General features: G+C 38.4%; 1 protein-coding gene across 2 annotated transcripts in view; it reads left to right on the top strand.

Annotated features, from left to right (window-relative positions):
- The window catches only part of HMGCLL1 (3-hydroxy-3-methylglutaryl-CoA lyase like 1), an 84,674-nt gene extending 59,355 nt beyond the window's left edge, over positions 1-25,319 (top strand). For both annotated transcript variants that reach the window (XM_075498095.1, XM_075498096.1), the window contains 2 exons: positions 18,755-18,880; positions 23,207-25,319. In XM_075498095.1, coding sequence (XP_075354210.1) covers positions 18,755-18,880; positions 23,207-23,320 — 240 coding nt within the window. In that variant the 3' untranslated portion in view covers positions 23,321-25,319. The remainder of the gene's footprint in view (positions 1-18,754; positions 18,881-23,206) is intronic.
- The last annotated feature ends 1,770 nt before the right edge of the window (positions 25,320-27,089 follow it).

Genomic DNA, 27,089 nt, shown 5'->3' with positions numbered 1-27,089 from the left:
AGGAACTAATTTATGCTAGGCACTTATCAGGTATTTTCTGGGTTTGAAAGTGTAAGCAATACTTTTGAATTATTTGTCAGCAAACTAAAAGAGCTGTTAGCAATAACACAAGATTCTTTACTGAATGAAAACATCACTTCGCTTTTTTGTTTCTGTTTCCTTTTATTCCCTTTTCCTCACAGAAACAACACAGCACTTAGGTAAAACTAGCAATTAAAATAATCAGATGTTTGAGCCGAAGGAATACGTGATATTAGGAAAGAAACGAGTGAGTAGAATTGTTTGAGATTGAAAGCTAACAAGACAGAGGTGAATAAGACTGTGTTTTTGAAAGCAGATAAGTTAGGGGGAAAATGGCAGGTGAATGGTAAAAAGGTACCAGAGTGCAAGGTTTCTGTGAAGAAAGCTTAAAAAGAGGGTGTGTGCTTTAGGAAAGTAGAAAAACACTTGTGTTTTATCAAATAATATTGCTACTATGAGCAGTGAGCTAGTTACTTTTGTAAGTGAAAAAACATACTGCACAAATGAATAAATCAGACCTACATATGGGAGGAAAGTGGAAGCATAGGCATTCATACTGAAAATCTGAGAGATGTTTTCCAGTATTTTCCCTGTTCTTTCTTTTTTTGGGGGGCCTTTTTATAGGTACTGGTTTTACATTGTTGCCTGTAATTTCAGCAAAATAAGAAAGCAAGCAAATGAACAGGCAGTACCACTCCTACTCTTTTCTCAGATCAGTACAAAAGAAGTAGCAACCCTATTTTTTTTTGCTTTCTGCTGCTTTTTGCAGGATGTGCATAGTATGCAATTTCTGAGGAGCTGAAAGTTTTTGACCTTTCTCCCTATGCTTCAGAAAAACTTGATAGCGTGATAGTTCACAAATAAATTCCTCATTGCTATTATTACACTGTTACGCTATTACTAGAAAAAAAAATGTTTAAACAGTAGACTTTGTTTCAAGATTTTTATTTTTTGAACTTTTTAGGATAGGAAAGGTAATAAGTTTATTATTGTATACTGAAACAGCAGTCAGAGTTCCTGAGGCAAATATGTATTTCCATGCATATACCAATAGATAGCCTGTATGTGTTTTGTGGTTTTTGGTTTTTATTTTGCATGAAACTTAGTATATTGTAAATGATTAACAAATAATAGAAATCTACATTGTTCTAGCTGCCTCTAACATGGTGATTGAATTTCAGAAGCTTGCAACCCTAGTTACTGAACCAACAAACCTCAAGTCTAAGTCTGTTTCAGGATACTAATCAGACCAAGAGATCCTTCATCAGTTATAGATTATTCTCATCTCCAAATTCCCTCACTAGAGCTGACTTGGAGCAGTAGACACAACTTCCCTTTGGCTTAAAATCAAACCTCAACTGTCTTTTAAAACATTTTTAAACCTTGAATTTCTCATGCAAATCTATGCATCTCTCTCTATGTGTCTGCAAGTTCATATAGATTTATCACCCTAGGTCTAAATGGAATATGAATGGAGAAATCACTGCAGCAACTAGAGAAATAAAATCTGAAGTGGTTTTAGTTTTCTGTCTTAAAGCCGAAGATAATTTCTGTACTAATAGCATTGAAGCTGTGGATTTATAGAAATAATTAATTTGGCCCAAATATTCTATGCTCTTTTCTCTTTTTCTGTGGTTGCATCCTCCTTGCCTTACTTCTACTTTTTTCTTGGAATGATATTTTATTGTAGCTTCCTAATCACGTCTTAAATGCTTTCATTTCTGAGCTTCCCATCCTCTAAGTGACATTCATTTGCACATTTCATTCTTCAGTGTCAGTGGTATGTTCCATTTTCAGCTTCACTGGTCATTTTCTGATTTATTAAATCTAGAAGCATTAAGGCCATACTGATTTCATTGAGCAGTACCTAAAAGGCATTCTAGTGTTGCTTCCATTACTGTGCATCTTTCTCCTCTTGTGAATGAACTTCTTCCCATGCAGAAATAAACAGATTCAGAGAATTTACTTGAAAAGATTCTCAGGTCTTCATCAGATTCTGTTCTGCTGCACCATTCTTTAGTTGTCATATCTGGAACTATAGTGTGTAGAAGGGAAGGAATTAGTATTAATAATATATGAGAAGACAATTTTGTCTTATTTCACTTTTTGCCAGCTAATAAGAGGCTTGCAAAGTTGTGCTTGCAAACAAAGTTCACACAAAATTATATTATAGAATATAATTTAGATACAAAACGAGCAGATTATAGGCCCATTTGAGGATAATACTCTGTACAGACTGTTAGTGTCTACTTCCCTTCTTATTTGTTCTCCTTTGTAATGCCTTTTTTGCCATTTTTTGCCTCCATCAGTGCTTAAGCAGAGTAAATACGCTGCTGGCAGCTCGCTGGCAAGAAGGGAGAAAGATATGAACAGATACCATGCTCCTACATTCACCTAATCCTAATATTTTCCCTGGCACTTACGTTATTTTTTTCCTCTCTTTCACTATTTTCCTAGTCATTGTTTGATAGTTGTAAGTCCACATGGCCAGAGCAATAGTCTTTTTACAGACCTCCTTTTATCATCCCAACTGTGCCTTGTTTAACTTGACTATTTAAATGGCTAAGAGTCAGCATCATCCAGTTCTCAAGTGGACTGGGCAGTAATCCAGCTCTTTCTGTTAGAGACAGACATTCATTTTTTTGGACTAGAAACAAATTACTTCCAAATGCTGGAAATGTAAGAAGGCTTTTCAAAAAAGGTTTTCAGGTGTTTATAGAACAAATTAGTATAAAATAGTTTTCAAAATGCTAAGCCCAATTTAAAATAAATATTTAGTACTTTTAGGAGTTGTGAAAATACAGCACTAGAAAACTGAAGTCAGTGATCTGTAGCATGCATAAAAAATATGGTGAGGGCACACTGGTGTCAAATTCCCCATGCATTTTTATTTTTCTGTTGTGCCTCAACTGGATTGCATGCATAAGAAATGTAGTATTTTGGGGTTTTTTTTTTACATGAGACTACATGGCTGGCTCTAGGTTTGATGAGATGACTGCCTGTAACAATCAGAAATTGAACTGGTAACTGTTATTTTACAACAGTTTTTGATTCAGTTCCTGAAAATCAGAATCTAGATTATGAAGGTGACTGGAAAATGAAGAGTTTTCATTGGTCTGAAGGTTGTTTTTTGTGCCTCATTCAGTATCACATAGGCACTCTCGTTCACAGAAAGGCAAGCTAGTTCTCCACAGCTGTTACCGGTCCCTTTTGGTTTTATGGTGTCTTGCTTGTCTCTCACACACCTTCCAACCATCACAAGAAATGAAATGGGATTTCCACGGATAAGTGTCCTACGCAACTGGCTCAGCTCAGAACGGCTCCATCCTTGCAAGCCCATCCCGTTCTCCCTTCTCAGCACCCCTCCCACAGCGTGCATTTCTTCATCAATTTCTATCTCATCAGCTGTCACATTAATTTTAGATACAAGACTGCATGTCTGAATAGACTTTGCACTCCTACAGTTGCTATATCACTCCTTGATACGAAAAGCTTGCATCCATGAAATCAAATTCTTACCATCCAAAACAAGGTCAGCGCTTCCAGACAGCCAGCTACGAATGATCCCTGGATGGTGCTAGTTCCCAGACTGTGCCAGACACTGTTTGGTGGAGCGCTACCTGGCCCAGGCCAAAGCTGTGCTGGGGACTGTGGCAAGAGTTACACGTGGTGGACAATTGAGTTCCAGTCCTGATGCCATTTAGTTTATTGGTCATATATTGTTATATATAGCCACAAAAGAGCACAAGTTCCTGTGTATTAACAGCACAAAAGAGAGATTTTTGCTGTCCTTCCTAGTGGCCATTCAGGGATGTCTCAGAGCTGAGATTTCAGAGGTTCTGGTCAGCTCTGAGTGTGCTCCATGCTGCTCGCATCCCTGGGGATTTCACTGCAGAGCTGTTACAGGTCTTCCTTAAACATCTGTATGCTGCATCCATCTCTACGGCTAAGGTGGGCCTCCCCACATTACATGTCTTTGTTTCAAGGCTTGAAACAATGAGAACTTGAGGAATCTATCAGTGTTTACTAGCGTGACACATTTAGGTGTGCATGTAAGTTGTTCTGAAAAGCTGAACTGTTTTGGCTAAGTTTTTCCAGAGCAGTGTAGTCCAGGGCAGATATCTGCCCCACAGGATATCAGCTTGATTAGTAAAAGATGGGGAAAGCTCTAAGCAGCTTACCATGGGATGTGAATATGGAAAATGTTGGCCAGTCTTTTTAACTGACATGGCTAACATGCCAATTTAGATTAAATTTCTAATTTAAATACACCACAAAAATCAATGTCTATATTTTAAAAAGTCATCTAAAACATGTTCTAGATTAATACTAGGTTGATGTTCATTAGACCACCTATTTGTTCCTGTGATTAAGATGTACTTGTGATGATGATTCTAGGATATATAGTTTTAGATACTTCCTAATCTGGAACATATGAGTATGCCAGTAGTTGTGTATCTAGCTTTGTGTTTTCAGCTAGTCTTCTCAATTGGCTGTGATACAGTCTTATTCCTTTTGCTTTCTCTTTGTTTTGAGCTTACATGCTGCACACTGAAAAGGTATGTGGTGTAGTGACAGAATTAACATCCAGTATCTGAACATATTTTTAAAACAATTGTGAAAGAAAAAATACAAAAGTTTGGTAAGGATACAATTATTTTAAGTACCTTTAAAACCAGGTTTTTATTCAGGATTTAATTCCTCATTCAATTTTCAAGATATTTTGAAAAGAAATTATTTCTATAAGAGTTGCTTGACTTGTTTTTAGAAATTCTCCCTATAATCATATTGCACTTTAATCAGGCTGTGACTCTATACATCAGCTAGAAGAAGATAAATGGCTTTTAGACGTGTATTTTTCTGCTCAGTAGCAATGACTCCCCCTCCCTTTTTACCTTGAAGTATTTTTTCTTAAAGTTTAACAGCAAGTGTAAAATAAGGACAGAATCACTACAGTGCTTCCCACTTGGAAGTGATTGTTTCTTTTCTTTAGCTTTCGTTATTTGTGAGTGTGTTTATTCTAGTTTCTGCCTGAAAAAGAGGGTATTGCATGGAACCTGACTTTCAGACCCAAGCAAGGGTCAGAGGAGTTTGCCATGGCAGGAACAGTCCTGGGAAATCACAAATCCCAGTGTCTCCAGTAGGGAAGCGCAGTGTTTACAGGATGATGCTTCCTTCCTTTTTGGGCAGCTCTACAGACAGCTGTACTGAGGGGGTGGAACTAAACCTCTGGCCATTCTTGCATATTTATGGCTCCTCGGAACCAATTTTGTTATCATCCAGCAAACAATGAAGGAGGGAGAGTGTCTTCCTATTGCTGAGATACATCAGGTGGCTTTAAACAAGCTCTCAGGGTGTTTCCTAAGGTAAATTAAACTGCAGAAAATCCAGAGATACTATGATCAGACAGACTGAAGAAATGAGTGTGTTGGGTGGATCTTTGTAGCCGTACGAGAACAAGTGACCATTTGCGTAAGTGGAATAAGTTGAAGATGACTCTTCAGTTAAGACAGAAACCAAAGCTGATGCAGTACTTAAAGTATGACAATCATCTTTTCTTTCCGTGCTATGCAGAAGCAACACTGAACCAGTCTCCTGAGTCCATTCATGTCATTTATCTTTTTTTTTCTTTTGAAATATTACAGTACAAATTGAAACAGGCAGGCTCTCAGAAATAAAAACTTTCTGATCATTTTTTAAAGATAAATGAATGATAGTTTTATACACTCCATAATTTTTGCCAGCTTGCATATTTTCCTGTTTATTTAATTTTTTTCTCCTTTGTTGCTCAGTGGAAGTGCTATATGGTGACAGATTGTCAGAGGCAAATGATGTGATTTGATTAATACAGAGTCCTTTCAAATGCATAAAGTAAACAATTATAGAAAGGAAGATTTTTCTCTGGTCTATGTTTGTAACAGTAAGATTTTGCTTGCACCGGAAGTTGTAACAATAGGTAAGAATTTTTAATTTGATGTAGTATCTTTTCCTCTAAAGAATAAACTGAGCAAACAGAATAAAAGTAGACTTAGCAAGGCAATATAATGCGCATCTCTAGCAAAAGATAAGATGCTAAGTTGAATGCCTTTTGAAACAAAAGAAGGGTTCTGGCTTCACTGTTGGCAGATATATTGGATGAGCAATTTGCAACTGTGTTTTTTAAGAAAGAACTTTATTCAGAATAAGGGAAAAAAATTTGCAAGACAGATTACATTTTGTGGCTCCCCACCTTAATGCTACCACTTAATTAGACAATGTATTGGAAGGGAAGATTCTTTTGGAGGTATTGTAATGTGATAAGGTATTGTAATGTGATGAATATTACCAAATTGCTCCAGTTATAATGGAATAGTAGAAGCTGAGAAACTGTCACACTTTTTTTTTAAAGTTTCCTGCATTATGATGAAAATCATGGTGAAAACTTGATTTGAAATAGAGATTCACTCTGCCTGTGGTGTCCAAAAAGATGCCCTATTTGACTGCATCTTCCTTGGTCACATTACTGTAGTTATTAACTGTTTTATCCCATCCTGGAATTCTACTCAGGACATTATATTTTAGCACAAAATGGAAAGGTCTACTTCCTTGAAATTATATAGATGAATGACTAAAACATATATTCCAGAGCTCTTAAAGGGAGGTTGCTCCTTGGTTCTGAATCTTTGCAGTAGATGCTATATTTTCCAACAAGACCTTAGTGGTCCCATTTGTTAAATACATTTGTCTGAGTCTTGAATCAAATTAAGTATGTGCATAGCTGTTTGCAAGTTCAGGGGCTATTTAGTGAGAATGAATTTTAAGAAAAAAAGTACGGATAGAAATAATATACTATTTTTTTTGTTACAAAAGATGTAAAAGGGAATAATCAAATTGAAAGAAAACAGAAATATCTAATACTTTATTATACCGTAATGTCTACTGCAATATTGCCATAACTTTTGGCTAACTAATTGGGAACCTAGTCTTTAGTTCCTCTAGAGAATGAGGTGTGCAAGAATGAATACATTTGTTTTTGTTGTTGGGTTTTGTTTTATGGTTTTTGAAGTTGTATTTTTTTCCCTTGCAATGATTTCCAGAACGCAGATACCAGTGAAGAAAAAAAGAAGCAATATGACTACTGTAAATATTTTATAAAATGTCCATCTGAAGCTCCTCAACCTCTGGTAATTAGAGGCCATACTGTGGAGATTGACAGGGTAAATTACCAGTTAATGTTTACACAACAAAACATATGCCCAGTACAATATCCTACACTGATGTTACTGAAACCAGAGTCCGGAAATGTACAGTGGAAACAAGACGTGGTACTTTTCTTGGGCCAACACAAACAGCAATTACAGCACAGTGTGAGAGAAGTCATAAGAAATACTACTGCATATCAGTAGTTCAACAAAGTCAGCACTTTTGTGTAATTGCAGGGGAAAAGGGCTGAAAAACATTACAGATCTCAGCAAGAAATGGCCCTTTATACTTTTAAACTGATCCTTGATAAAACAATGCCGGGGTCATGAGAAGGCTACTCTGCCAATTTTACTTCACTGTGGGATCCATTGACATCTGGCTGAGCTGCGGAAGCTGGAAAACTTCTTTAATATTCTCTTGACAGTAAAATGGACATGTGGAAAACATTCTAATCTGTTAATCTTTGGTGCTCCTGAAGAAAAAGGACATTTGGCTTTATACTTTGTGATGATAAATATTAAGTCTCCAGATCTAGCCGTAAATAAGTTAAAAGCATTTGAATGGAGAATGCAGTTCTTATTTTCCAAATATGGGAGAAGATGGATATGCACCTGTGTAATCCAGATGATGTAATAAATGCCAGGAGGTTTTTTCTAAGGGTACTTTGCCATACGTCTTGGCAATCCGCTTTTCTTTATGCTGAGTATGTTTTGTCAATGAATGTTAGGGAGCAGAATCTCTGAACTTCCTTACATCCTACGTACTAAAATAGAATAAAGTATTGTTTCACTCAGGGGATTATGAAAATAGAATTAAAAGAGATTCAAAATAGTAGTTATGCCTGAATAAAAGTGAAGGTTTTATTTAACAGCATTAACTGTACAAATTATTTTTGGCCTAGACTTTAAATCTAATATGGAGTGATAGTGAATGATGGAGATATACATCTATTCAGCTTGAGATAGGATGCACAATTCTTCATTTCTGTTGTGAGATATATCTCCAGAAATGAGAAGAGGAATCTCTCACATTAGAAAATAACTGCTATGACCATACACTATGTATTGTAAGTATGATGCATATATTGTGTATATTAATATAAAATGCAAAAGATACCATGGATTATGGAAAAACTACACTATAATTCAAAATTCTGCACACTTTTGTAGTACATTTTGAATTAATCTGAACAACTGAAACAATGCATAAAGATAACACTTTTATACACTTGATGAAAGTTAAAGTGATTTCCCAGTTCTAAGTAGCAAATTGTATCATTATAACTTATGTACCTTGCTGGAAAAGTGTGACTTCCTTTAGAAAACTCCAGGTATCTTCTTTTGCAAAATAAGTAGCCTCAGGAATTAACAGAGCTGTTGCTTTTTTTTTTTTCCCCAAAGAAGATGAGAACCGTAACAACAGTTAAAAAGATAAAAACAGACTTTTGTTCTCTGATACAATCAGGTCCTTTTCTTTCTGTCTGCTTATTAATAAATTCTGATATTTCATTGATTGTTATTGAGATCTGCAAGAGGAGTCAAATCTATGACCTCCAGCTGCAGGTTAGAACTAGTACTACTAATAATGATGCAGTCTTGAAGTCCATGCCCTTGCTCAAGCAAGCTCCCAGTGAATAATTATTTCAGTAAAGTAAGAATTGGTCCAATCCACTTTTATACAGTTGAGGAGTATAAAGTACCGGACTTTTCTAAGTTGAACTTTGCTGCTAGAGCTTTAAATCTTGCTGTTGCATAAGGAGATTGAAAGTGCAGCAAAGTCTTATTGAAAAGTGGAGGGCAAAGATGAAGTTAGGGAGGGGCTAGGTTTCTCAGGGACACGCACAGAACCCACCACCATCCTGGTGTTTCTGAAGTCGCTGAAAACTTCAGCAGGATCTTCCTTTTAGATGTTGCCATATGTTTGTGAAGCACAGGACAGTTTGTGGTTCACTGCCTGGGTGTCCCACATTACCCAATAGTTAGGACATTTATTTAGAAGGAAGGTGAAGAAAAAACCTGAGCCCCAGGTAGGGTAGTGTCACTGCCAGGCTGTTGTAGGTATTTGTGTTTGGATGGGGGGGCTGTGGGGGGGTGGGGGTTAGCTCCACTGCTGAATCTGCTCCATTTCTAAGTCAGATAAATATTTCTGGGATGGTTATTGAGAGGGGGAAAAAAAAGTTTAACTTTAGCCTGGCTTGATTCCTTTTAAAAAGGTGAAATGGGAAGGAAGATGTTATAATAGTTACAACAGTAACCTGAGCAACTTTCTGGAAAGCATAGGTACTGACATTGGAGGAAAAGCCTTGGAAGCATGAGATAGGAGTAGTCATCTACTGTAAATTGTAATGTGCATCAGATCATTTAATATGTCGTTACTGCCATCATGTTTGGGATAACAGCCAAAACTTTCAGCAGACGTTCTGGTATGTGGCAGAGACAAGGGAGACTTGGATTGAGGGGTATTTACCAACGGCTCCCTTGCTTTGTATATCATCACATCCAGGAGGAACAAGTGTAGGTCTAGTTGTCAAGCTGTGAGTGGGAGCAATACTAAAAGTCACTAGTATCTGAAAAGGTCTTTTCACTCTAAATATGGAAGCTCATTATGCAGTTGAGATGGGAAGCACGGGATGAAGCTCAATTAGTTGTGGAAGAAAATGTCCTTGTAGAACTAACAAGCATCAATCTTAGTGTCCAACAACTTAAACTGGGGTCTCACCTTTAATCTGCCTTAGCATTCCTTGGAGAAAGCTACCCAGAGGAAGACAGAGAAGAGGCTGACCTTAGCGTACATTTTCAGACATTCAAAGAACCCATTAGAATTCCTGATGTCACGCTGGGGTCCCTCCACCCATATTGGTCCATTGAGCTTCCCCAGCTTCCACGCCAATGAACCAGTGGTGGTTTTCAGGCTGTGAAGACCACACATGTTGTATGGGTGATCAGCCCCAGACAAGGAGCAGATACTTCTGTAGGACTCCACAGCACATCTGGAGATGAGCCCTGGGGACATGCGGGAGGTCCCCATTTTTGCTGAGTGGCAGGTGGGTGTGATTTCACAGATAATATAGGAAATGAAAGTCAAAACAAAGTGGGTTTTGTGGGTGGGTGATGTTCCTGGCTCTAGGGGAGTCAGGTGCTGCTGTGTGAGGGCTCTGGCTGAATTGAAGTCAGATGGGATTTTAAATGCTGTGACCATTTCATTCTTTTAGATACCCTGATGCTGACATACCATAATACTACTGTGGAATGAAAATAGTTCTGCTCTGCTTTCCCAGTTTTCTTATAAATGCCATCATTGCTACAGATCTATTTTACAAAAATAGATGTTTTCTGCCACCCACCTATTTTGTTTACTCACATTGGTACAAGCCAGTGTCCTCTGCCACTTGGTGCATCATGCTGAAAGTGTTTTGTTTATACAAAGTGAGGGAAATTAGACCTCCAGGAACAGTTTTGACCACCCAGCTTAAGCTGCGGAGGGTTGGGAGTTGGTAGAAGCTAACCAGGACTGAACAACAAGATCGAACGAATTTGTAGTTTCTTTCTAAGGTATAGATACCAATAAAAGCAGTACCTAAGATAGATGAACTAGGTTATATGTTCTCTGAATGTTGGAAAAAGTAGCCTTTTCAGATACTGTGATGCTTGGGTCAGCTTTGCCATTTTCATTGGTGGATTCACATGTTCCACATTTGCCATGTGCACTTCAAATACTAGATCAGTGCCTTTTCCTGATTCTCCATAGTAGCACTCTGTCCTTTGTCAAGGTCGTAACTCACAGTGAAGTGTGCTCTCTGCAGCCTGCATCTCAAACATTGATTTTTACCTGTGGTCCCATCCTTCATTCAACCCATTCTCAGCTGATGTCCCATAATTCAGCCATTATGACAATTCAGCCATTTGATTTTAGTGGGTATGTCTCTACTCAGTTTGTCCTCTGTGAGCCATCCCTTGCAAAGTGAGTGGATTTTGTTTCTTCATTGGACCTTCACTGTCAGCAGTTCCAAACATGCTTTCTCCAGTCCCAGCAAAACTTTCCTCTCCCAGAGCAACCCTCAGTAACTTTACCATCAAGCCCTCAGTTTATTTTCAGGTTTATTTTTATTCATTTACACTGGCACGTAGCATGTGAGAAAAACCTGGTTGTCACCTGGCTGCATGTTGGGCACAGACAACCTGGCGCAGTTGTTGCACCGCTGGACTAGACGCTTCTCTCCCTGCCTACCCCGAAGCTGCCCTTTGCCTTTCCTCTCTGGTCCCCCCCTTCCCTCCAGATCCCAAGATTATCATCTTCTCTGCTCTACCTGTTTAACTGGTCTTCTGACTGTGTCCAAACTTAAATCTATAAAATGAATATCCCACGTTTTTAGATCAGGTTATTTCACAAGACATAGCAAGCAGACAAACTGTTAAACCACCAGAGGTTTACTTGAGAGCAGCAACTTCTGCTGAAGAGCCTGTGGGGCAATGAGTACTTGCTTCAGATCAGCAGCAGCTGAACGGGGAAATCTGGCAATGCCCTGGGTTGCCTGGGGAGGGAAGGAAGGGAGACTGGAAAGTCACTCAGTGCTCTGATGATCATCTCCTCTTCGTGGGTTTCGACGAGACCTTGAGCTGTGTCTCCTGCTCCTCCTGCAGGTTTTGTGATGCTTAGCAAGGGAGCAGCTCGAATTGTGTACAACCGCGAATTAGCAAACCCTGGTGTCTTGTAAATAGAAGAGTGCACGTATTCAAAAAAGGAGCAAAATAAGCTTGCATAGGCAATACTAATAGCAACTTGTGAACATCTGCTTCTCAATATTAATATTGTTGTGGCATAGGATTTTTATTAGGACTTTCTAAGCTTTTCAAAATCTCAAAACCAGTCTCATGTTTAACGGCATTGATTGCCCCTAAAAATCCACGAACATTCTCTGAAGAACTGGAGCTGCAACACAGCTCTCAGCTGCTCGAGCCCACTGGTGAGAGGGTTTTTGTGTGGGTGATGCACCTCAGCCAGAGACACAGATTTTCCACCTCAGTTTCAGAGGAATTGCTTCACAGTTCTTTGTTGACATTGAGGGAAAGAGCACGGTCAGCTGCTGCTCTCTTGACCCTCGGGCATTTTAGCTACCAGACTGACAATGAGGTGGAACTTTCCTACCCTCGTAACTAAGTCCAGACCGTGTGATCTCTTAAAATCAGTATTCCTCCTGTGCCAAATTTGAGAGTGCAAGACTACAAGAATATCTCCAGGAAGCTCATGTTGGAATTATTGAATATAAGCATAACAAAGCGTTTTTCTTCCCCAAAACTTGTTTTCGGAAGTGGCCAACCCCATTTTTCACTAAAACTTTCCAAAACAATGCAGCCTGAGACAGAGGCGAGGCATGGAAAATATAAGCTCCAGCAGTTAAAAGCTGACAAAGTAATAAACAACTGAAAGTAGGGCCTTATGATGGAAAGTGTTAGGGAACTTTAACTCTAGATGTCATTGCCAGCTTTGCTTATAATAAATGTGTCAGTAGCAATATGAAAAGATGTGTGCAATAAGTTAAAGGAATGCTGTATTAACCTATTTTATGCAGCACGTCTGCCCACAAATTGCTTGCATCTCAATATGTTTTGGGAGAAAATGATTTTTTTTTTTTCCCTGAATGTATTAATTTTCTAACTAAATGAACTGGGAAATTATAGATTTTAATGTAACAGTGACACCCTGTGGTCAGTAGTGATGGTGTTAACTCTGAAAAGTAGTGTTTTCTTTTGTGATGCATTAATCTTTAGCAAGAGCAGAGAGAAAAAGAAGCAGGAAGGAAATGCAGTTAACTTTCAAGGTTTTCCACAGAGAGATGTTGTCCCATTTTATTGCCTTATATGTAGAAATTTATGCTTCTAACTGCTCAAATACTAAAATAATATTTATTTACATCCATTCGTTTTATTGAAATAAAGGGGGATGGCAAGCCTCGGTTTTAGACAACTTGATAATGTAACTCATGGAAGGATCTCTGTGGGCACAGCCACCTTACAAAGCGTCGCTGGCATAGTTATTTATATTTCTACGGTTATCTCTGTCTCTACAGGAGACGGTGTTTTTCCTGATGGCATACCAAGTAGTGGTGGGTAGCAGAGTGATGTCAGAGAGACACGGTAGTATGACAGTACCACACCACGCCAAGAGGGCCAGCTAGGCACTGCAGGGCTGCACGATTAAATAGTATTAGTCTTGTGCTACCTTTTGTGTGGACAACCTTTGACCTAACGTGCAGGTCCTCCTTTTACTTCTTCCTCCCTTCCTTCTCCCTTCCTTCTCCCTTCCTTGAACAAATGCTGAACTAATACAGTGATTCTTTGTCATATCTACGTGCACCTATCTTTAAGGCACTGTGGTACTGAACTTCACAATGCTGTGGCCCCTAAACTTTGTGGGACAACAAATCTTTTCCTGTTTAATGCATACCTGGCATCCTTGATATTATGGTTTCAAAATCTCATAGTTTAAAAAAACCCCTAATTTATGAGAGACCTCGTTTACAGCTTCTGATTTTTACCTCATGCTTCCCTGGAGTTACTGATGCTGATCTTGCCATTTTTAAGAGAGGGACAAAGTTAAACTTCTGTCAGACGAAGCCAGGTTTAAAGATCAGTAAGGAAGAAGACTGACTGTCCCAACAAGAAGTTATGTGGAGACAGGAAAGCAAACTGAGAAACATGAAGTATTTATTATTCACTGGCAATAATGGTTTCCTGTTAAAACTGGCTATTTGACAAAGGTGATTAATTTAATTCCTTGCTCTCTCATTGGGGAATTAGGAAGATAGCATGGGACAGGAGCAAAAAGTCTTCTGCCCTCTCTAGAGAGTAAGCTAAAACTAGCCAAAGCTAAAGTTTGGAAGGTGTTCAGGAACCACTGTCAGGAATTTAGTGATTATCAAAACTCTACAAGTGTCAAAAAAGATTGGAGCACTTCAGGTTTCCTGGAAGCGGAGCCGTTGTGCACCCACACACACATCCATACGTAAGCAGCTCAGTGCTCGTCTAGGGCATATCCTACGAAATAGCTGCAGTGCAACTTCTCATGAATCTCAGCACAATTTAGTGCCTGTCAGGAAGTGATGAGACTGTGGGCTTTTTAAAGATCTCATATTGACAGTGAATGTTTTGCAAGCTCAGATTGCTGAAAGGCTTGAAACTCATTATCTCTTGTAAAAGCCTGACAAATATTGGACGTGATGAAGGAAGAGGCCTTGTTTTACACATTATGTCAATTTTTAGCTTTTCTTTTAGAGCCCCTTATGCTTTTAATGACTGCGAAAGCAAAACGGCTTCATAGCTGCTCAAACTTGCAGAGAAGTTATTTATTAGGTGCTATTTCAGACTCTGTGCTTGGACAGGCTGGACTGTAATATTAACCTCCAAATTAGTTAGTAGTGCTGCTGAAGGATGTTTTCCAACATCTGTTTTTAGCACTGTTAGAATGGAGCTTGAAGTATGGATTATTTAAGGACTTTTTGAATGGGGCCACACTGGAGATGAACTGGAGTGATTCTGCACACGAACCAGAAAATACATTCTATTTGCCCGTACCACGTGCAAGAGCAGACAGATGCAGCTGAGTCTGCTGCTGAAATAGCAGCATGTTGCAGCAGCCATCTTATCAGAAGCATTGTGAAGAGAACTTTAAAGGACAGTATCTTAAAGGCAGAGACACCCACTCATTGCATATTAAGAGCACTGTTTTGAAGACATGTCAGATTTGGAGGTCATTCAGAGCTGCTATATTATATACACCATGTCAAGACCTTGTCTACAACTGGCAGAATGTTAAAATGGCAAATTCATCCTGATGCAGATAACATTATAGGGACATAAACATGTTATACACTACTTCTAGGAAGTAATGGCTTAAGCGTCCCATACTAGGATGAAAGCTGCCGCACCGAGGATGTTACCAATGTAAAGCTGTGACTAGACTTTCTCCTTTTTCTCTTTAGCCAGAATAGTTTAAAAGACAGAGCAATTATCACTGTCTGTCATCTGGAGGTTACTGCTCCCACCGCTTACCCACCAGAAGACATCATTTTTTATGCTCTTGCATGTATGTTAGGCTAAAATGACTGAGCTCACTCCAGTTTCCAGTGGGGATAGCTTGAATTAACTCAGAGGAGGCTGCCTGAGAGTACTAGGATGTGCTTAGACAAAAGATGTACATTTCTTGTTACCTTTATGTTGCTGCAGTATCCCATACCCCTCCATGTATCCACAAACACTTTCAACAAACATTAATAAGCGACATGTACCCCAGTGTTAACGAGACTTGCACTGCAAATGCAGAATTATGGTGGCATCACAAGTGTTTGTACAAGCATATCAAGAAATTAATATGCATATATATCCGATGCCTTTAGAAGACACACCCTTTTAATGCTGGCAGTATATTGTTTCTTGTTTTTTCTCTCAGTGAGAGCCCTGTGAAGGACAGGCTACTGATAGTAATATAGGTGACACCTCACAGGAGGAGGTTCTCCCCAGCTTTGAACTGGTAAACTTTTCTGGCTGTTTTCAGATGCCACTTTAATTGTCGCCAATACAATTTAGTTGATATTTTCCCCATTTTTGCACAAGGACAAGCGTTTCATGAGATAATTCACTGGGGTTAGAAAGTGACTGCTTATATGCTACTAAAGCTGTTTCTGAGCCTGTTGATCTTCCTTGGGAGTTTAACAGCTGTGATGTACCTCAACACATTATTTGTCTATAGCTTTTATCCACATGTAAATGTTACTGAAAATAAATACATCAAGAAGAATGCTCTAGCAGTTATGACAAAACCTGACAGCTGGGGGAAACTCCATGAAGGACACTTTCTTCTACCTTTTCATCCCTGAAACAGTCATTTCTGATGGAAATCTTATAGTCAGCCTAAAGAGCAGGCACCGTAGTGGGATGCATGCTTGTATCATACCAGCACTTCTACATGTTAGTCTCCCTTTTCTCTTCCCCAGACCTTCACCGTACCCTAAGTCTTTCCATTAAGAGGCCTTAAGTGTGTTTCTGCAGGGACACTTGCAAGCCCGGCAGCTGCCACCGTGGAGCTTGAAGCAATAACTTCCAGAGTAAATGTATGAATCTTAGCAGGTAGTGCAAAAAGAGACAGAATTTCCAGTTGAAAGCTATCGTAAATGCATATCCTCTGTGTATTGGACACAGATGTGTAGTATAACACATTTTCTGACTGGTGGGTTACACAAACAAAGTGTATGACAAGTGACTGAAATGTGAAACATGTACTTTGGTGATTCACTCCATAATTCACAGATTAGTGTACTTTAAAGTACAATATCCCTTCTTAGAGAGTCTCATTGTGTGAGCAATATTAAACAGTAATGCCTTGCCTGTCACAGTTATGCACCTCGGCTCCTTTGAGGTCTTTATTACAGGCTTTGAGCAGCTACCTAGCTGCTCAAGGTAATGTTCCCAGCCTGAGAATAGAGCCTGGGACAAAGCTTTATTGGATTGCTCTTTATTATTGCCCTCCAGAAATGTTGGAACTTCAAAGAGCCTGTAAGGTCAATGATAAAACTATGGAAAGCACTGTTAAAACTAGAAGCAAATACAGCAAAACATCGGGGAAGTTTATTTCAAAACTAAAAAAAATCACTGATGGGTGTATTCGGAAAGGGGACTTAGCAGCTCCAGCATACAGGACATCATCTTTTGCCTACCTTGCCAGCTAGTTGTATGCATGGCTGTGAAGGAGCAGCTCAGGCTCCCAGGTTAGCCTGCGGGGACAGGTAGGTCCCTCAGAAGGAGAACAACAGAAATCAGCTTGCTGTGCAGTCAGGCCTCTAAGCTGATTTTACTGACTTGCAAACGCGAGTAACAGGCATGGTTTAACCTCTGAATCTCTCCGGACCCAAAGTCAAAGTTGGAGTATTGAAAACTTATCTCTGCACAGGAACTCCTGTCCTGCATTTGAGCTGTGATTGCACCCAGATTCAGTCTGCCTGACTTCTTCTGAACTTTTGGTGTATTTCTGCCTAAATTAGCCTCAGGGGGAGGAGAACCATCTAGTGTGCTTAAGGTAGAGAGAAGCTAGTGTCTTTGAAGATCTGATGACCTCTCTGCCTAATATCATTGCCTGCCTCTGATATCTCTAGAGCCTGAATGCCTCCAAAGGCATCTAATCTTCTTCAAGGGGAAGTCTGAAGAGCTTTCTTTAACAAGGGAGACCCAGCGTCCTGGATCACATACCTAACATGTTAAAACAGAAAAAATGCTTGCCAATTTCAGCTTTATTTTAAAATCTAATCATAGAAAGAAGAGGACACAAGAGCTCACTAAACAAGTCAGTGAAAATCAGAGGCTCGGTTCCTTTCCCTCCTTGACCAATCTCCCAGGAAAGGCTTCATCCCATAGGAAATTTAATATTATCTCTTGGGCAGAGTTGGTTTACCATTCTTTATCATGAATATGCTGAGAGAGGATCAGGAGAGAGAAGGAGCTTGGATGCAGTAGGAAGGAAATAAAAATCAGAGCATTATGAATGTATGACAGCTGGCTGGTTTTTCAAGTCTTAATTTAAATGAGAAAGCTTAACACTGTGCATCAAGTACTCCCTTAAAAATATTCAAAGATTAGAACCTGTATCTGTGGAGAACTTCCATGATATCCAAGTTATTCAGTTATTCCAAGCAACTTAAAAACTAGGCTTCTGAATGCTACTTCAGGACTGTGCTAGGGTCTGAAATATGCTATTTTGGGGGTTGTGTTTTCTTCTAGATTGGTGAATATGATAAACAATGGGTCAGACTCACCAGGATAAAGTTCTTTAAACTTTTATTTCCAGTTGATTTAAAATCATGAACTCTTTAACAGATCTGCCAAAATTTAATTCTTCCTTACATTGTGGTGTTCAGTTTGGGTGAAAGCACCTTGTAGTCCTTCCTCTAAAACAAGAACAAAAAAACTATTTACATGGTGGTTTCATGATCTCTAATAAAGAGGAAAGAAAAGAAAATGAGAAGAGAAAAAATGCTAGCAGGGAAGTTCTTTGTGGAAGAATAGCCATTTATATAAAACATTTTAGAGGGTAGATGTCCCAAAATCTTTTGGATGACATGTAAATCAGATGCTAATATTAAGACTTCCAACTTGCAAAGACTTATACATATGCTTAAAATTACACATTTGAAGAAACACATTGATTGTATTTGGTTGCATGTAAGCCTTTGCAGGAATAGATGCAGGCTACTTAAAAACAACATGTAGAGAGATAAAGAGAGAGAAGACATAAAAGTCTGTTTGGCTCTAAAGCAGCAATCATCTTATCTGCCAAAATCACACGTAATGGACCGTTAGTTCTCTGTTCCACATCCTGTGTTTGAAGAGTCTTATACAGATGTCAGGACTAATGCCATTCTAAGGAATTTCCTCCGAGAAATGCATCCATTTGTGGAGAAATGTGTATTTTACCCATGGTAACTAATATGTATAACCTGCTATTAATGAATAATTATAAATAATACTCTGTGCTGATGTTGCATTTTTGTGTTGTTATCTTCCAGATGGGAGTTGCTGTAGTGGATTCATCGGTTGCAGGACTGGGTGGTTGTCCCTATGCAAAAGGTGCTACTGGAAATGTAGCCACAGAGGATGTGATATACATGCTTGATGGTCTGGGGATCAATACAGTAAGATATTTTAACTTTCTACTTAAGACTTTAAGGAAAACAAAAATATTTTTCTAGAAAACATATGATACATACCTGACAATTACTTGTGCTGTACAATGAAATATTGGGAGCAAATAGTAGTTTTTGCAAACTCATTGCTTTAACATGGCTTGACACATAACATTAATGATGTTGTCTTCACTAGCAATTCAGAGTAGAACTGGTTTGCATATTTGACAGGAATAGTAACTGCTTTGAGTCATTGCTCTACCTCAGTAACCACAAAAAAATCACTACTGTAGACATTGCCCCAGAAGGCTGATCAGCGCTACAGTGGAAAGACTGAGCAGACCTCAGCTTTTTTCACAGAGCTTTGGATTTGGTTCATAGTGCTTATTAGTTGTCAATTTTTCTGTTTGGAGAAAAAAAGTAGTGGTGTTTGGAGCCCAAGCACAGGACATGGCTATTTCTCAGGTGTTTGGAGCCCAAGCACAGGACATGGCTATTTCTCAGGTATCCACTTAATTCATTTCAAAATTGTACAAAATCTGTTACCAGCTAGCAGCCTTCACAGCCATTTTTATTTCCAGCCCTATTCTTGGAGGAGCGGGCAAAGCAGCTTATCTGCGCTGAGCTGCACTTTAATGAACCTTACCAGTGAGCACCCACACTTGAAGAGCACACATTTAGTAGCCCTGGCTTGGTTGACATGTTATTTATTCTGTATTCCTGGGAACCAAGTAATGCTGTCTTCTTCAAAGAATGTGCTCTTTGGTCTTCCTGTTGGTCATCGTTGTTCTGGAAATGTGGCATAATGAGTTTGTTCTAACTCAAGAAATACAATGAATTTACCTTTAACTTAGACATAGACTTTGAGAGTCAAGCTCAAAGGAGACCATACAAAGAGCTGCCAAAACTGCAATGTGTATATTTAAATATACACTGTTGTATTTAAACTACTGCAGAAACAAATTGAAAAGCCTGATGTCTGAAATACTACGATCTGAGTTACTGGGGAGCTTATTACTTGTCTGTCAGTTGCAGTTCAGTGTGGCATGCATGCCGATGGAATTCCTTGACATAAAAGGATCATGGAACTTGTTTTGGAATTGTACATCCCCTGAGCACTGTTACATCATATTCAGTACCTTACAGAGTTCACTGTAATGTTTATCTGTTTTCATGTGCTTCTTAGGGAGTTCTGGGTAGATGTCAGATACCTGTTTATAAAAGGTTTAATTACAAGTGTCCATTGTACAAGTGGACTGTTTTGAACTGTTCATACGTGCTTTGGGGTAGCTTTTTTCACAAAGAAGGTGCTTATTCTTTTGAAACAACACAGTTCTTTGGAATAAGGAGGAGAAATTATGCATTTCACTTTACATTGCTGTGCACCTTAGACTTAGGCTTCCAGTATAGTTTTTCCTTGGGCAAAATACCCATTGACTTTTTCCAACTGACTCGTAGCAAAAGGAATCAATTAAAAAGAGCCTGATTAAATGAAATATACCTTGTTCTTGATAAGATTTATTAATCTGTTAATGATCTGGTGTCCAAGCAGGAATCTAGTTTGTCCTAAAGGTTGACACCAAATCCCATGGAGATAAGAATCACACCATCAAATATTTAGTTCTCCCTTTTTAAAAAAAGTTTAGATTATGCAATTACAAAACACAAGCCTTTGCTCCTTGACCCTTTTCTGGCCCATTAAGAAAAACGTGGTTTACTGGATGAGAGACACAGAGCCTTAAAATTACCTTCATATATGAGCTTTGGTCTTTGCAGTGCTGCTTAGTTTTGGTACCATGGCCAATTCTGTAAAATCATTATTGCAAAAATCTATTAATATATCCCTTTTAGTATAATGGCACAAAATGAAATTATAATTACTAATGCTGTCGATTTGCAAAGAGCGCTTTCTCATGTTCCTCTCAGCTATGCACTAAAGCTTTCATTTTGTTGACTGAAGTCACTTAAAGTGTCAAGCAAAGGATGGACAGTATTTAAGTGTACATTATTGAGTTCAGATTGACTAGATACATCAAAATAATAACTGATGCTTGGTCTATACTGTTCTTCAGAACACATAACCAAGAAGTGACACGTGAAATGAATCTCTAGCAGGCTAAATGTGAAATAATTTTCTAGCAGAGCCCATCTACAAAGAGATTTATTGGTTGTACCATGGTAATGGATAGATAATTATGTCATAGATCATTAATGCTTATGAAACTTTGTAGGGAGACATGTACTTTCTATAAAAACAGTTTCTATATGGTTCCTATGTAATTACAGTAATAGTACTTGCGCTTATGATGCCTTCAAAGTGCTTGGCAAACAATAAGCCTTTCTGAGAAGCAACTAATTACTGTTAGCCTCACACTACTGACACCAAAACTGAAGTTCAGAGAGATAATAGACTTGGTATTTATGAATGCTGAATGACAATTGGTTAATTGAAGCCAATGGGAGTTAAAGGACTTTGCCTTCTGGCAGAAGCTTTTCTGATTTAAGGCACTTACCCAAGTTCATAGATACTATTGGAGGTACTTGTCTTTGTGTTTCATGGTTTCATTCCTTGGTGTCAAGGAATAACTCTGGATATATGGAGTGATTACCAAGTACACTTAAGTACATTTCTGAGTATCTATCTGAAGACATAATATTTTGACTCAACAACCTTACAAACACCAGTCACTACTCTTTTCCCATCCCCATCTGTGAGTCATGCTTGTGAATGCTGGGTTTTGTGCCCTCATGGTAATCATCTTTGGTTCACAACACTTATATAAGAAAGACAATGTAAAAGGCAGAGATGCTTGTATTCCATGTAATGAATGTGAACTGTGAATATATGTTTCTTATCAACACATATCATATTATGCAGTGTTACAGTGCTGAAAATGTGAATTTTGTATAGTTTGGGGGTTTTATTTTGCCATCTTCCATAATCTAACTACCAAGTATGCCTATGGTGGTATGTTTCTCATTGCTTCCCAGTAAAAAAACACAGATGCTCTAAGAATTTTTTAGATTTTGTTATGTGCAATAGCACTCTACAAACTAAGCCTAAGTATGACCAATGACCAATAAGGATAAACAGAATGAGCTGAAATCACCCTTGTTATAACTGTATTAACATGAGACAGTTTTAAAAGGATGTCTTTGAACAATATGTTTTAGATGGTGCTATATACTAGAGCTGATTGGAAACTTCGAAGCAAAATTTGTTTCAAATTAAAAATGTTTTTGATTACATTTCCATGAAGTGATTTCTATTCTCGTTAACATTTTTAGCCAATTCCAAGAGTGAAAAAGGCAAAATTTACTGTAGAACATGGAAATAAGTGCTAGATCCAATTAAAGGATTAAGCATCTAAATCAGGTCTTGGTCTGAACTTTAGTGCGTAAATCCATAAGTGTTATGAAAGTGTATTTCTGGTGCAATACATCTTGTACTCTTTAATATTGAGTGACACACTTCTCCCCATTTTATGTGACTGCTCAGTGTATTGGTAGTTCTAAGTCCCCTTTTGCATCCCTCCTACAGGAACTTTACTGGCTTCTAAATTCCAATCTTTGGAGCAAGTACTTACATCACTTATATGATAGAACTCTAAAACTTTTACTATACATGAGTAATTCAGGAGACTAATAATGCAGTATTTTTTCCTCTTTGATCAGTGATCCGATTCCATTTCAGCAATCAAGCAGCACTGATATGTACCTTATGTTAGTTAAAAAACAGTTGATTGCTCAAGGAACATTTTTTTAGCACGGGCAGATCAAGCAGCTGCAATTTTTTGCTCAGTTGTGCTAGCAATGCAAATTGTAATTTTACATTGAAAGGAACTTCTTCAAGAAGGAGATTTTATTTATTCAAGAGAATGCAGGGTCCTGTTTCTCACTGAGCTCAATTCCCAATACAAGTGTGTTTCCTCCATTCCTGAGCTGCAAATGGGATACTTATAAGCATGAATTTTCTTAGCGTTGGGTGATAAGTAAGTACAGCACATATGTAGACACTATATTTTTCTTCCAACTTCTTCAGGTTATGCCAGTTCTTTATCCCAGATTCTTTTGAGATTGAAAGATATTACTAGAGTGTTCAGTCCACTTCTGTTAGGATAAGAAATCACCCTCAAAGTGGTAGAGCCTTCCAAGCAACTGGAGGCTGTGATTACTGTGTACATCACTGTAACTCTACTGATCTCCATTACCAACCTATGACATGAATCAGGTCCTTTGTTTGCAAAACTTAGGCCCTGGAGCAAAAAAACTTGGAGTCTGAGCATTTTCAACATGTGCATTTGTTATTCTTAACATTTTCCACCTCTTTTTTAGGGAGTAAATCTTTATGCAGTGATGGAAGCTGGAAACTTCATCTGTACAGCTTTGAACAAGAAAACAAACTCAAAGGTTGCACAAGCTTCCTTCAATACTGGAACTATCAAGTAAATGGATTTTTTTTCCAGCTTAATTACATTTGTCATCTACCTTGTCCAAGAACATTTATATCAAGAAAACAAATATAAGAAAACCATTTCAGCAAAGAACCAAAATAGAACCCATATATCACTTTTTATTATGGGAAGAGTTACTGTACTGTACTGTCTTGTCAAGAATTGTCTGATTTGTAAGTAAGAAATAAATGACTGTAGTACAGAACCCTTTGCTTGATGCTTCTACAGATGAGAAAAATGTGTAAACACCAGGACATTTTACCACGTTTTAAATTGAATTTTAGTTCTTTTCAGGCAAACTGAATAGAAGCAGCGAATACATAGTTAATTTTTAATCAAGATGACTTTTAGAACAGTACAAATATTTGCAGTAGTTTATGAGATCCCACACTGTGTGTGGCCATTCTATTATGTGTTTTATTTATCTGAATCTTTACTTTTCATTTCTCAAGTCAGTTGTGTTATGAACATGGAGCCAAATCTGAATTCACCATAAGAATTTTTTAGCAATAGCACTTTTAAATTTTTGTTTTGTTTAACATCTGTTAAGTATATGGATGACTTTATCTTGTTCCAAGACTTTGTGGTGAATGGCAGTCTGCCAGATCCTCCAAATCTAATGCAAATTTCCTTATTTGTTACATATGTTAAATTTGTTGTAGTTGCTTTTTTTCGTCAACTGTATTAAAACCTAATTATATGAAGGAATTAAAAATTGGCAAGGTTTTCAACCATCATTCAGGGTAGCAGTAGTGTAGAAGGGGCTAAATTTTTGTCCAAAGTCTCATAGAACAATTTGATTTTTTATTCTATAATTGACATTCACACTTATAAGTCATGAATTTTTGAGGATAATAATATTCTGCTGGACTAGCTTACATGAAGGGAACCACTTACAATTTTTCTTTGTGCTCTACTGATAGTAATACTGTACTTTTCAATGTCTAAGTTCAGCAAGATGCCAGTGAACTGCATTGTCATTTTAAAATCAATAACAGACAAATTCAAAGAATAGCCTTATCCTATGTATAAACTGTTCAAATGCGCTATGAAAATATTGTCATTATTTCAGTCTGAAACATCAGTACTGTTATTGGTTGTTTGTGTAGGATCCTTATGTAATTCTCTGTGTACTTAACCTTCATTTTTTCTGAAAATAGCCTGTTACCATGAAAATCCAAAACCTTGGACTTGATCTTTTCCCATATTCTCTGTTTTCCTCCAAAATGTGAAAGGTTGGAAAAAGGTAAGATGAAAGAAAATGAAAGATAACATGTAAAGAAAGAAAGGGCTGAATCATTTTTGTCTGGAACTCAACTCTGCCAAGTTACAGCTGAGTCTCAGCTTGCCTTTGCAATTCCAGAGTGAACCATTTCTGAGATCCGTTAGCCAGTACTGTAGTTTAGAATTGGCACAGCTTAAGAAAGTCAAACTTTGCACGCCAGGTAACTCAAAGCTAGAAACTTGATATAAAACCTCTATCCTCTTTATGCTGTAATGATAGTCAAAACCAATATAAACTACATTGTTTCACTCTTCTCATGGTAAGAGTCAAAGAATAAGCAAAGAAATGTTTTTAGGTAAGGCAGGAAATATCTTGCCTATCAATGCAAAATACTAAATTGCACCGCTTCCTGCAGTATCTAGTGAGAAGACTTTAAAGTACTCTTAAAGACACCCTGTTTTGCTTGGCCTGCTCTGGATAGATAGTTGGATCACCACAGAAAATGATCTGTCCTCATTTTACCATGTTTTAGCTGGGGCTTTGTTATTTAGCAGCCACTACGGGTCATATATCAAAACACGAACTTTAATGAAACCAAGTCTTGAACCAGTCACAGATTTAAAAATTCTGTAATAGATTAGATCCAATGAAGAAGTGAGGAATCTGCAGCAGTACTTAGGTTGTACTGAGTCTAATAATTAGTAGTTAAGCCTAAATGAGGTGCTGGAATTGACATCCTTAAAGACTCCCTAAGTCAGATGCCATTTACTCCTGCAGGTGACTAACCACACTATAATACTTTCCTGATTAACAATAAAATTTCCTCTTTAGTTTGCTTCTGTGCAGGCACAGAATTAGCTCATTTTGAGCTGAAGTGTGCAGTTCTCATGTAGGGCCTGATGAGTGCTCTTCCATCCAAGATCCTGTGAGCATGTTTAACCAACATGAGCAAGATTGAGCTTCTCACAGAATGAAAGTGAAGCCACCCCTTGAAAAAAAGTAGTTGTGATGCAAACCACCTTTTAAATACTAGCCTGAATGTTAGGCTAAACAATTGATCTGAGATTAGTTTGCTACTCAGCCTGAGGAGATTCAAATGCACGGTATCCTAATGGATCTAACCAGCAGGCTATATATAGAACTGAAAAAGAACACACTTTCTAGTAAATCTGGATAAAGTTGTGCCACTGGGTAGGATGGAATTCAAAATTCCTGAGACCAGAAGGATCACAAGGAAAAATGTCTCTGCAACAGATAGGGGTTTTTTTTCCTTGAAGATGGCGGTGAGGGCTTCAGCTGTAGGCCACGTTAGGAACTGAACTGATACTGTCTGCTTTTTTGGTAAGTATACTAACTACAACATCTTAGATAAACATGCGTGGTTTCACCACTACCACAACTTTTGTGTTAAATAAAATACCTATGTAGAACATAGACTATAGAATAAAAGAGCTAGCTCTGCTCAGTTCTTTGAGAGTTCTAGACGTCTATGTTCCTAACTACCACGAAGGATTGCTAACTTTGGCCCTAGGAGACTCTTACTCTCTGGAAGAGTTTTCAGGTATGCCTCTGTGCATAGTGCATCCTAGGCTTCGCAGCATCTGGGCTGTCGAGTTTGCAATTCTGAGGCTCTTAACAGTCCCTAGGCACTGAAACAGGGTACCTATTAAATCACGGGGATGAACAACCTGCAATGCCTTGGTTCTTTATTGGGTCTGTTTTAGAAACTACTTGGGAGCTTGTGGAGAGCCTTAAATGCAAGTCTGTTATTCTGTAATGATGTGAGCATTGGAAAAGATGAGCAGTCACATCTGGAGCCCGTGCTTTACCCGCACGTTCAGCTTCAACCACATAGTGAGTTATAGTAAGCCAGGGTGGAGGTCACAGACAAATGGATTGTTTGTCAGGATTGTTACAAGGGAGGAAGAAACATAGAGCCAGATTAAAAAAACCCCATTTATGTGCCAAAAGTGCCACCTGGGATGAATTTAGGCCTATGGGTCCAGGTGAGCAATCCCCACAAAATCCTTCTTTACTTGTAGTGTGACTGAGAATCCTGAGACATCTCATGTTCTCACTAGTAAAATTTGTTAGGCACGTAAAGTGCTGCTGCACTGCTTTCCTGGGCTGGCATTGTTTTGATTGTGTGGAGCATTTTAACACCTAATCTTTGGCTTCACAAAATAGGCATATATTTCCCTTAAAATCAAGGGCTAGTCCCGTAGCTATGCCATGAGCATGCGTCACTCACATAGGCAGCTTTGAGTTCAGCACATAATAAAGCAGTTGAGACTACATCCCTTCAAAAACATGGCAAGAACTGTAAGTCATGGGATGGTGCTACTGCTCTCCAGTGCTTCTGACTTTCTAAATCTTCATGCTTATATTCAGAGTGACCTGTCGCTAATGGTGCCTGCTCTTTTAGACCCTATCAGTGTCCCCCACTGAGTACATTGCTGTCACTTCACCCTGAAGTAACCCTCTGGCTGCAGAAGGCTTGCATCCAGGTGTTTGGCTTTCATGAGCAGGTGTTCTTATT

This window comes from Mycteria americana, chromosome 3 (assembly GCF_035582795.1).
Source record: "Mycteria americana isolate JAX WOST 10 ecotype Jacksonville Zoo and Gardens chromosome 3, USCA_MyAme_1.0, whole genome shotgun sequence".
Lineage (NCBI taxonomy): Eukaryota > Metazoa > Chordata > Aves > Ciconiiformes > Ciconiidae > Mycteria > Mycteria americana.
This window is presented reverse-complemented; position numbering and strand designations above follow the sequence as displayed.